Raw genomic sequence first — 12489 nt, 5'->3', positions numbered from 1 at the left:
CTCTGTGTGCTTAATATACAGAGTCTTTTTTCTTTCCTCTCCCTCTCCTCCTGTCTTTAGGTAATGTCCATCACAGCAGCAACCCAGGGAAAGGAAGGAATCTTCCCGAAGCTTACCCAGCTGTACTGCAGCCTTTCCTGGGACAGAAAGGAAAGAAAGGCCTGGCTCATCCCAGCCTTCCTGCACACGTGAGGAACGCCGTACTTGCAGCTGCCCTTTTCCCAGAGTTCCTGAAGGAGCTGGCAGCTCTAGCCCAGGAACATTCCATTTTATGTTAAAAAATACTGGGGGATTTTGAAGATTATTATTAGTGGGTTTTTAAAATGTGTTTTGGAAAAGCTTTTGGAGTTTAAACAGATTTTTTTAATGCAAAGCTGCTTTCAAAAGAAGGTTGTACTTCAATATTTCCTGAAAATACTTGATTTGGAGGGGGAAGAAGGAGGCAAAATATTATTCCAGTTAGGCCTTATAATTTTCCTCTGTGCTACATAATTTATTTGAGATTTCTAATACTGCTCTTACTGCAGCTTCCTTCTTCATCCCTTCCTCGTTACACAGCCACCCTTCTTCAGTGTCACTGATTCCTGTTGGATTTCTGCAGTAGACACTTGTTGGCTGGCTAAGAAACACAAATATGTTAGCTTTTTCTGTTCCAGAAATACTCTTCTGGATAACTTGTTAGGAGACAAGTTTGCTTGAAAAAACATTGCCCCATGGGAAAAGTTCACAGTATAAAAGACATGCAAAATCTGCACAAAACCCTGAAGGGGTTATGTGAAGGGCTGTGTTCCTTGATGTCATTGTCCTCTTTGCCTCTTCCCTTGCTTCACCCTGAAGCCGGGTTCTTATCGATCTCCATTCAAAACCCCCATTTTAACTACTGGCTCAGGTTTCCTGAATTCAAGTGATCTTATGTGTAGCAAACCCAAGAGTAGCTGAAAGCAGGTGCTGGGCCCTACACATACCATATTGCCTTATGTCGCAGACAGATCTGCAGCTATCAGCTGTTGAGCTTTGAAGTCCAGTGAAGTGTGTATAAGTGGATGTGGATTGCAGACTGCCTGGAATTTTCCTTGCGGTTCCTCGGCATTCCTTGGTAACTCTTGCATTGCTACCTAAGCCCGCAAGCATGCCTTATTTAGTAAGATTTGCACAAAGTACAAAACAAAATGTTTCTATGCAAGCTGTTATTAGTGTCTAGTTTATTTGTATGCTTGTTTTAATAAGCTAAAGAAAGATACTCTGTATTTTTCTGTAGTGTTAAATGGACAGCAGGCTGTTTTTTGTCTTTCTTTGTCTTTTTTTTATTAAATGAAAAAGGTTTGCTTGCTCATGAAAGGTGTACTGTTTTATTGTTAATTTCTTTTGGTTAAGGGGAAGTTAAATACTGTTTGTTTACTTTTAATTTAGGTGTTGACTTTTCCTAATATTGCATTTCTGGGATGGTGAGGGGAGGACCAGGCTATTCACCAGCTCAGTAAAGGAAGGAGTAATGGGGAAAGCTGTCTGCTGCTGACTAACTGCTTGAGAAAATTCTCTTCTGTGAGTAATGGGCTTCATTAGAAGAACCCAAACGTGATGAATTGGTGCATCACCACTGTATTTTGTCTTATCTTAGCTGCATAATTGTGCTTCCAGTGTGTTGTAGTTGGCTACATAAAGAGGGGCTTAGTTCAAGAAAGCCATAAACCCTTTTGGCCAGGATACAAACTAACAGTGATTCCAAAAAATGTGAAGAAACAGAAATCAGAAATAACATTTGCATACATTAGTTCTCCTGCTCATTGTAATTCCATAATGTGGAATTCCAGCTGATCACATTCTTATTTTGAAACACACTTTCTCAGAGATTTCAAGGATGAAACCAGTTTAAAAACAAAAACCAAAGACATTCCGGAACAGTCTAATTAATTGCACATCAAATTCCTCTGGAATGTGCAGTGCAATTTAAGCTCCTAAATCCTTTAGGTAGTTCTGAAAAATTCTTCCTTTAATCTACAAGGTATAGATTAAAGTGTCTGCATTCATTGTGTCAGCCTGCTGTGGGCTTTTCCAAGAAAAAAAATCCCAAAGTCTGCCTCCACCAAAATCACCTCCAGATCTTTTCTGGGTCCATCTTTTCTTGTTTGCTGCACAGTCTTCACTTCCATGATGGCTGGGGGTCCTGTTGCTTTCTAGCTGACTCTCTCTGGTTTGCTTTCATTTATGACTTGTTTAGTTTTTCAGGTGCCACTGCATCACCATTCTGTAAATCACCTACTGACCTCCACATGGTCTTCTTTCACCTCACCAGCTTTCTTGGAAGCTGCAGCCAAAGCTGTGGGGTTTTTCCTTAGGTATTAGTTACCCAGGTTGAAGAGAGCTCTTTCTTTTTCAATTCCCCCATCCCTCCATTGTTGATGTAAATGGGTAATGAGATTAATTGATAGATTTTTTTTTCTTTTAATTTTTTTTAAACTTCTCCTCGGGCACTGTGGGTTCTTTCCCCACTCCCTCATTTCTGCTGCCTTCCATGCTGTACTCACAGGCCTGGGCTGATGGGGTTCAGTGAGTGTGTTCAAAGTGTTTTAGCATTATGGTTGTACAGTCAGTGCTTGCTCTGCTTCTCACCTCTTCTGCAAGAACTACAGGTGAGCAAAAGGAAAGTTTGATCAGCTGACTTTTAATGGTTCAGAAACAATTGCTAAAATGCAGAAGCAATCTAATCCCTTTTTTTTATTTTGAGGACTTTTTAAAAGCTAATTAGAAAGATTATTTCACTTTTTTAAAAATAAAGAACTCTGCAGACCAGTGCTCAAGGCAGTAAATTACTACCTGAACACTCTTTTCCTTTGTTTGTATTCTAAACTAAGAATCCTTATTTGCTGGGTAGAAGGGATTTCTTTTGGGATTGTTAATTTTAACTGGTGTTTTCAGCAAATGGACAAAATCACTGCAGTTTCATCCTAGCAGGTCTGTTAAGCTACATGAGGATTTTAAAATGTGGACTGCTCATAAAAGCATCTGTAAATTGGAGGAAGGAGAGGATTTTCCTCATGCATTTTAGTAGAGCTTATGTTTTACATCCAGTAGGAAAAAGTCAGCCTTTGAAATCTGGAGTTGTGGAAGACTTCTTGCTGAAAGGTCAGAGCTGTGTTTGTGCTCAGTGTCCCCTCACCAACGGGAAATGTTTGCCAGCTCCCCAAAAGGAAGAGGTGGATGAGTGCAGTGACCCTGGCTTAGAATGTAAAAATACAGATCATACGTGTACCTTTGCATTGCTTTTTTTCTGAATGGGATCAGACTTGCAGCTGTATCTCAGATGTAATAGCAGTATAATGTCTGGCAGCCAGCACAAAAAACTGTTGGTGGGAATTGCCTCTTCCTGCCTTCAAAATGCAGAACCTGTGATTTAGCTTGAAAATGTTGATCTTTTGAAATGAATCACATCTGTGTGCATAAGCTCTTCAGCCAAATGCTTCTCCAATAAGCTTCTCTCCAGTTAGATAATGTGTTATCCTGTCTCTCACCAATGATACATCCTTTCCCAAAAAAACTTGTGTTTGTGGTCCTGCCTGTAGGTCCCTGAAGGACAACAGCATTATGCTGTTCTTTCCAACAACAAGGAAGTGCTTTGTGATCTGGTTTTCCCCACATTCAGGTGGGTGTGTGACTGGAGCAGTCCTTCTTTGGTACATTGGCTCAGCATCAGTTCCAAATGAAGTGCCTTGGCAGATCCATTCCAAAGACTTCAGGTGGTGGCTTAGTGATACCAAAGTGAATTTCCAGTCTCCTACTAGATACTTCAAACTGTGAATGCCACATTTCCAATTATGTAGCCTTGGAGTGTGTTTTTAAGCTGTTCTGCTATTGCAAGAAATCTTTCCAGCATTTTCAACCTGCTTTTGTGTGTGTGTGTGTGTGTGTGGTTTTGGTTTGGTTTTGGTTTTGTTTATTTTGTTTTTGCAGCCTACCTCTAAAGTGAGCACTTTGTCTTCAAAACTATGTAGTCATTCTCTTTTACTTTGGCCATTTTTGGATGCTTTCTGGGTTAGTCTCAGACACATGGTTTGTATTAATTGGACTAAAGCTCTCAGCAGTTTCATTGTTGCTTGTGCTGATCTTTGGACATGTATAGTCAGGTGCAGTTCACGTGCTGCTGGCTGTGCTTACTACCTTTATTATTGTATTCTAGGCATTTTTCTTAAATATGATCTTTTTCATGTGTGCCCTAAAGAATATTATGATATTTTGAATAGGATCAAGTTACTGGTGTTGCAGTTCTGGGTGTGAAAAATGCATTGTCTTTTTCTGTCCTGGTAACTTCTGACTTTGGTTTTGAAGAACAGAAATGAGAACTTCTGTTTTCAGCTGTATTCTGCGGAGATGAGAAAATTCCAGTATCAGGCATGGACTGTCCCTCCCACCAGCAGGCCCAGGTACATGATTCCAAGCATCCAGTTCATAAATTACTTGTTTCTTCTTTCTTTGGGGTTTGTCACTTTGCAAAAAGTCTGAATTCAGTGGTGTCATGCTGTGGTACAGAGCACTCGCCTTTCAGGTGTAATTTGGTATTTTTAGTAAGATTGGTAAATTTCCTAGGATGGGAGAAAACAAAGTGTGATTGAGGTGGACCTTGGACATCAGCAGGGGGCTGTGCTTTGGAATGGGAGCAGGACTGGATAGACAGGAAGCCTGAGCAGCATTCCTGCCACCAATGCCGCTCTTTGGCCTGTGCACAAAGCCTAAGTGGTCTGTTCAGTCCTACAGAGAAAAACATTTGCAAACAAACTTGCAGCATCCTGCAGACTCCAAGGGTTTAAGTTCAAGAGGTTAAGTTCTATTTACCAAGAGAAGTTCACCATCCAGCACAGCGTGTACACACTCGCTACCCTTTTGTGCACTCTGCTTAAGCCTCTCAGAAGGTTTCATGCTTCAGGAGGGTTTTTTAGCTCCCCTAAGATGCTCTAAAATCTCAGGGTTGGAAAGAAAAGGATGGGAGCAGTGTGATTTGTTGCAGTTAAATTATGTCATTGTATCATTTGAATTTGTAGCCACAGCTCCTGTTTGAGGATGGCTTGATTTAATAAGCAATTTACTCTGCTGTATTAACTGAAATTGCTATGTCATGCCTGCAGTTCTTATGACAGCTCCCATTACGTTTGTAACATTTAAATTGCATCTGTGTTTATGAGTAGAATACTGGGATTTTCCTCTTTCTTTTAACTCAGATAGCTCTGGCACTGTACAGTAACAATACTGCTGTGTCCAGATCTGATTTAGATGATTAGAGTATGTTCCTCCTTGCACTCTTTGAGCATTATCAGCAGAAATGGAGGATACATGGCACTTGGGCTGCTTACATTAATGAGCAAACCAAAGGTAAAATGCCACAGAGTAGCATGGGGCACTTCCCTCTGTGTGAAATGCAGAATTTATGTTTGTGTTGCTCTGATTTATCAGGGACCAGAAAGAAAAAGCTCAGACTTGAAAAATGAATATGACCATGTCCAACAGTACCTGTCCAAGTGGACAGCAGTGCTGTGTGATGTTTCGGGACAGAAGTGTGCAAAGAAGGGTAAAAATTGCTCCTTTGAAGGTGGTGTCAGACTTGCATAAATAGGTACGTGGGTAAGATGATGATGGTGCCAGCTGTCTGACCGCAGCCAGCCACAGAATGCAGCACTATTTCTGTGACTTTTTTGGTGGTTAAAACCCTGCTCTAAATGCACTTTATTTTTTAGTGGCCCCCAGCTTTTCTAAACATGTTGTGGCCCAGCATCAATGTACTTCATTTATTATTACATGCTCAGTTGGAAGCCTCTTATTTATGAAAAGGTACGTTACTTGGATTCTCAAATATGTAGGTGCTTAAAGTGGCGTTTTGTTGCTGACTCTGCAAATCTTCTTTTTGTTCATTGATTATAATGGTTCTCATGGCAGCTGGATTAAATTAAGACTGAAGTCTCTGGGCTAAAAGCCCTGATGGAACTTTTGTGCAAAGGCTGCATTTCTCAACTTTGGCACTTCAGCAGACTGCCTGCATACAATTACATACTGTGGACTAAATACCTGCAAACCTACGTCTCTGATTAAGCGAATTCCACAGCAGCTGTGTTTTATTGCAGTCTACTTTAAAAATAACTAGCTTGGATTTAGATCAAAAAATAACATGGACAAGTCAAATCCAAGACAACTAAACTGTGTCCAGCTCAGTGCTGCTGTGTCAGTTTGGCCAGAGCTCAGATGAAATGCCAGCTCGAACTCAAAGGAGAGGGAGTGGCTCTGGGTCTCAGTATCCCTTGCTGCAGCTTGTGCCAACAACTCGTGTCTCTTGGTGTACAAGCACAACTTGGAGTTTAGAAACACCGATCAGTGTCTTTTGTAAATCTCTGGGGTCATAACATCGGTTTCTGAGCTTCAGTGTGGAAAAAATCTAGCAGCCTCTAAGACCAGCCTGAAAGTGTGGCCTCTTGAGCAGATAAAATACAACTTCCTGATGGTCATGCCTGATTAGTGGGTTAGACAATTACAGCTGTGGCTGATGCAACCAGTTGGGAGAAATTTTGCCTTGTGCTTAGACAAAAGGTGTGCGTGGAGGGAGCATTCCCTACAGTGAAGCTGTTGGCTCTTGTGAGGATGATGGCAGTGCAGCTCTGCAGCCTCAAGTACTGGACTTGGAGACCTTTCTCCAATGGCTGCAATGACAAGGCAGAAAATGTTGCATGGGTTAGTTTGCTGCCTGTGTGTGAGATGGGATAACATGGGATCTCGCAGAGCTGTCACCAGTCTTTTTCTTGGGCAAAGTCAGCAGGCAAAGACAGGAATCGTTCACAGGGTCATAAATTGGTCTCCCCCAAACAGATAAAGGGGAGAAACCAAAAGTCAGGATCCCTCACCACTTAGTTATGCAGCTGGTCAGCAAATTTCACAACCAGAGTTGTGAAATGCCTGTACGCCCTACGGGAGATCTTAAGGACCTGGGGCTGGGATGGTCCTAGAGGGAAGGTTCAGCTTCACTGGGAGCATGCACAGCTGTGTTGCTCACTAAACTACCTTCTTTCTGCAGCTTTGTTCTCTCATGGTAGCACCTGAGCATTTCTGCAGTTTGCTTTATTTCTGTTAAAATTCAGGCTGTCTAGCCTAATGTGGGATGTGGGCTGGAGTACAGCCAGGAGAGAAGTGATTCCCAGTGGTTTTGTGTTTCTACTGCAGTCATCTCTAGTTACTGATTGTGCTTGGCCCAGGGGTTCTTGAAAATGGAATCTAAATTTGCCATCACAATGGGCAGAAAAATGCCCAGCAAACTACAGGTCATGACAACTTGGGATTTTGTATTTTACTGCATTCCTCACACTGTTTATCCATAGAGTCCATAGAGTCTGTACATTTGCAGCTTCTGAGGGGACAGGGGACAACTTGTACTTGAAGCCAACCCAATGCAGGGAAGGTTCTGAGTATTTCGGTTGATTAATGGAGACCTCCTGTCTGCTGTAACTTGGTTTTAAGTGGCCACTGCCTGATTCAGAATCCAGTGTGTGCGTGAGTATGTGTAAATAGCGTTTTAAGAAGATGCTGGCAATGAGGGCAAACTAACCCAGGAGTGTGCTATTCCTTCTTCTCCCTTGCACAGTTTGAGAACAGAGAGCTGACTGAAAACCCAGTTTGTTTTCCTTTATGTGTGAAAAAACAAACACTCTCCAGGTTGAGCATGCACACAAGGCCATAAATTCCTGGGAAGGTGCTGCTGAGGTCAGTGGTTGTGTAAGTGTAGGTAGAGGGTGCTCAGAAGAGACACAAAAGCATCCCAGAACCCTGACACCACACCACAAAGCAGGGTGGAAAGGGGCCACACTGAAACCACAGCTGAATGCTCTGCTATAATTTTTTAGTTAAGGTTCCTATCGTGTGCTTCTATTTTTAACACAGTTAAAATTAAACTCTGCAGCCAAGGCTGAGTGCTAGAAATTCTTTCTTCACTGCTTAGAGCATTGCCAGCATCTTTTTAGACGACTTTCTTCTCCTCTTCTGCAGCCTCAGATACAGGATACTTCAGCTATATGGGATAGTAAGTATCAGCTCTCCACCCTCAGGCCTGACCTCCTAAAAGACTTCCAGCAATGAGTAGATGAGATGGTCGTGACAGTGTCTGGTGTCAGCTTGTAATTTGTGAGCATTTTCCTTGGTCCTCTGTTCGTGGATAGTAACTGCTGAAAATCTGCATGAAACTGTCCTTAATTCACCCTGCCTGATGCTGTTGCACAGATGGCATCTGTAATCATTAGATCAGAGAGGACTGGAGTAGCTAAATGAGACTTCCAAGTTGGGGTCAAAGCCTCAATCTTCATTCCAGAGCTCCAGCCTTGATACAGCCACACTTGGGACAGCGTCCTGGTCTGCAGGATGTTCTACATCGAACACTTCAGAGTCAGGCTCTGCCTTCTATCCTGCAGGCCCACCTGTCCTGTAGAGTTGTTTTATTTGTCTTTAAATAGAAGAAACTAAATTCCTTGAGGCTCTTGCTTCTGCTTTTTAAATGTGCTCATCAACTACTGCTAAGCAGATATTAACCAAAGCTCTTTGTTTTTCCCAGTAGAGCGCTCCACTGGCTGAGTATTTAGAATTTGCTGTGAGCTCCATTTCAGGGAAGGGGAAGGTGGTGGTTGTATTTAGGCTGCTGTATAAGGGCCTTGGCAGGCAAAAAGGATCCCATGTTTTGGCTGTATTGGTTCAGTCGAAAGGGTGTGAGGTGACTGATGAGCCCCTTAATGCAGGCTTGGATAGTGGGAGCAATGTGAGCTGGCTCAACTGAGCCTTCCCATTGCTAGGTCTGAGTACTGCCAACTACCGCGGCTTTGAAGTTGGTAGCTGGTATCTCCACAAATGTTAAAAAGGTTCATTATCTTGATCTCAATTGGCTCAAACCACTTTTTTTTCATATCAAAAAGAAATTTACATTTTGTGTCTGCAAAAGAGTTAAAAAATTTCAGAACTGACTGTTTCATAATATAGTGCAAAATTTATAGACTATGGCTGCTCTATACCTTCCCTGGAAGGGAAGAATATTACAATTATCCCTTTTTAATCTTTCTTGTTATCCATTGTGTCTGGCAGCTGGAGGTGAAAATAGATGGAGACTTAAATCCCAGAATGGTTGGAAGGGACCTTAATATAATTCTAACCCCCCCACTGTTGCAATACTACACAAAATGAACGACACTTACATGTTGAGATGTTCAAGGCAAAAAAGAGCGAGTTTATTTTTTTTACTTTGATATTTATAGAATTCTAAAGGTGACTATGGATTGGAGGATGAAATTGTTGCTTCTTTAACTACACTGGTTAAACTAACAGTTTATCGATTTTTTCTTTTTCTAGAAAAGAAAGCAAAACAATCAGTATTTACATGAAAAGTGCATGAGAAACTCCATTACAAAAATGTAAATATCAGAAGGCTTAGAAGAACTTTAGAAGAACAGGGCGACACCCCACCATGGGCAGGGCCACTTTCCACTATAACAGGTTGCCCAAGGCCCCATCCAACCTGGCCTTGAACATTTCTAGTGATGAGGCATCTACAGCTTTTATGGGCAACCTGTTCCAGTGCTTCACAGTAGAGATGTTTTTTCCTAATATGCAATCTAAACCAGCCCTCTCTCATCTTAAAGCCATTCCCCCTCATCGTACCACTGCATGCCCTTGTCCTTCTCCAGCTCTCTTGTTGGCCCCCTTGAGGAACTGGAAAGTGCTATAGGGTCTCTCCAGAGCCTCTCCTTCAGCCTGAACAGACCTACAGTCTGAGCCTGTCCTCACAGGTGAGATGGCCCAGCCCTCTGATCATCTTCATGATCTCCTCTGGATTTGCTCCAACAGATCCCTGTTCTTCCTGTGCTGGAACCCCAGAGCTGGAGGTGTGGTCTCATCAGGGCAGAGCACAGGGGCAGAATACCCTCCCTTGTCCTGCTGCCCGCAGGGCTTTGGATGCAGCCCAGGACATATTTGGCCTTCTGGGCTGTGAATGCACATTGCCAGGTGATGTCAAGTTTGTCAGACCCAAGCACCCCGAAGTCCCACTTCTTTGCACAGCCCCACTTCTCAAGCCTGTCCAGATCCCTCTGGATGGTATCCTTGTCCTGCAGTGACCATGCCACACAGCTTGCTGTCATGAGAGAACTTGCTGATGGATGAGGGAGCACTCAGTCCCACTGTCCTTGTCACCAGCAAAGATGTGAAACAGGGCAAGGCCCAGTCACAACCCCTGGACAACCCCACTCATCACTGACCTCCACTGGGACATCAAGATATTGACTGCAGCTCTTTGAGTGCAACCAGCCAGCCAGTTCCTTATCCCCTGAGCAGTCCACCCATCAAATCCATGTCTCTAAACTGGAGAGATAAGGATGCTATGCAGGACAGTGTCCAGTGTTTTGCACAGGCTCAGGTGCATGATGTACTGACACAGACTCTTCTCAGAGAGAACCTGGCTGATGATTTTTAACAGGCTTTGCACATATTAGTAAAGTATAATTCCATAGTAAAAGAGTGGCTAAGAATTCCCCATAGAGAGAATTATCAGCAGTAGCCTTGCTACATTAATTGGGATGCTTCCTTCATCACCTCATTTATTACTCTTCCAAATACATTGTTGGTTTGATTTCTCTTTTTAAAAGGCACCCACTGCAGCCGTGGGGAACTCAGCAGAGCAGCATCCAGCTGTGCCACAACAAACACCGACCTTTGGAGGACCACCTCTGGGAAACAACTGTGTTTTTCTAAACTGAGGGAGGATCTCTAAGATTCAAGATTTCATGGAGAAACCCTTGTGCCTTCTTGTTTCTTGCTGCCATGGCAAGAGTTGAACACAATCCCAGTAGTCTGTTGTATAATCTAAACCTTTACTGACTGAACACATACAGAAAACTCACACCACTCTTAAGTAAAAATGGCAGGTTTTGCTCACGATGTGAAAAGTGATAGTAGAAGTCTTAGTGTGAAGGTCAAATTGCATGAAAATCCTGGGCGTGGTGTGATTTGGGGAGTCTTTGGAGGTTTAGGCTTTTTGTTTGGTGGATTGGTTTTTGAAGGGTCACAGTTTTTGACTGCAGTTGTATTGCTGCTTTTTTTAAGCTGTATGATTATGTTTGAATTGTAAAGGTACTTCTTTGTGAATAATGGGTATACATTTTATTCATTAAATGTATTGAAAACCAAAGGGTTTTTTTTCCTTCTAATGAAGGAGTTTGCACTTGAACCTCAGCCAGTTTGTACAGCAACGTCCTCCTCAAAACATAACATCAGCGCTGCCACTCAGGAGGAAGAACTGCCATCAGCCTACTTTGAACTAGTGCTGCAAGCACCACATTTGCCAAAGGTGACTGAAGTCCCAGGGCCACTCCTGCTGCACTCCTGTGACAATGTCTGCCCTGCAGGCACATCCTAAAGAACAATTCTGAAGAAGTAGCTATGAGGCCTGAGGTAGGTGTGATCTTTAAAAAGTATGGTTTAGCAGTCTCCAGGAGGGATTTAAGAACTTCATCTGGTACTAAATGGGATTTATTTCCCCACTACATGCAAATTTGACAGGCTCCTTCTTGTTGCATTTCCTGTTAATGGCTCAATCAGCTAAAGCTGGTTGGGATGGGGAAGTTTATTATAGATCCCTGCATTTCAGTGATTACTGAAAGCCAGGAACTGAAAAGCAAACTATGTAAAAACTCCAAAATAAAAACTACCAGCACAAAACACCCCTTAGGATTAAGTAGCGGAGAAGGACTGAGCCCCAGCTGAATCCAGCTCAGCCAACTGCGTTTCCATTCCTAAGCAGTACAGTTCCAAACTGCATGATCCAAAGCAGTACAGTTCTGGATGATAGGAGAAAACCATGTGCCAGAGAAGCAGCAGCCCTGGGCATTGGGTGTTTGTAACATGGGGCCAAGTTCTTGCCTGCAGAGAAAAAAAAAACCAAACTGGAGCTGGGGCTGTCCTGTTCAGGGCCAGGAGCTGGACTCCAGTGATCAACTCCAGCTATTCTATGATTCTGCTTGTTCTGCTGTAGATTGTACAGGACTGGCAGAAGCACATCTGCTGTTCTGAGCCTCTGATGCCAAAATGGGATGTGACCCTCAGAAGGGCTCAGGCACACACCCCTCAGGCTCTCCTCAGAACTGAGAGCAGGCACAGCAGGTACGTGGGTGCAGACCTGGGAGAAGGTGAGCAAACAATCTGACAGGGTGAGATGCCGGCGCTTCTGTCTGTGGCACTACTCTTAGGCCCACAGTGAAGCAGCTCGTGGCTTCATCCTTTCCCCTTTCCTCAGAAACCAGAATGATAGCAGTGAACTTTTTGTTCTCTTCTGTTAAGGCATCGAGGCACACGTGGGCTCGTCAATGACTTCTGGGTGTTTTAATAATTGTTCATGTTGTGCTCACCCTGACAGTGAGCTACAGTGTGCACGCCCAGACTGAGTATTCGAGACTGTGAATCCCCCTTCTCATAAACAGACAGAAAAGC

The 12489-nt window shown here is 43.1% G+C and overlaps 1 protein-coding gene across 1 annotated transcript in view; it reads left to right on the top strand.

Annotated features, from left to right (window-relative positions):
• Positions 1–737, top strand: part of FHIP1A (FHF complex subunit HOOK interacting protein 1A) — a 76934-nt gene extending 76197 nt beyond the window's left edge. Inside the window, exon 13 of the mRNA XM_084204445.1 lies at positions 61–737. Within this exon, the coding sequence (XP_084060571.1) occupies positions 61–278 (218 nt within the window). The 3' untranslated portion in view covers positions 279–737. The remainder of the gene's footprint in view (positions 1–60) is intronic.
• Positions 738–12489: the final 11752 nt, after the last annotated feature.

This window comes from Fringilla coelebs (genome assembly GCF_963513975.1).
Source record: "Fringilla coelebs genome assembly, chromosome: 4".
NCBI classification, from domain to species: domain Eukaryota; kingdom Metazoa; phylum Chordata; class Aves; order Passeriformes; family Fringillidae; genus Fringilla; species Fringilla coelebs.
Note: the sequence above shows the minus strand (reverse complement) of the source record. Positions and strands in the feature narration are given on the sequence as shown.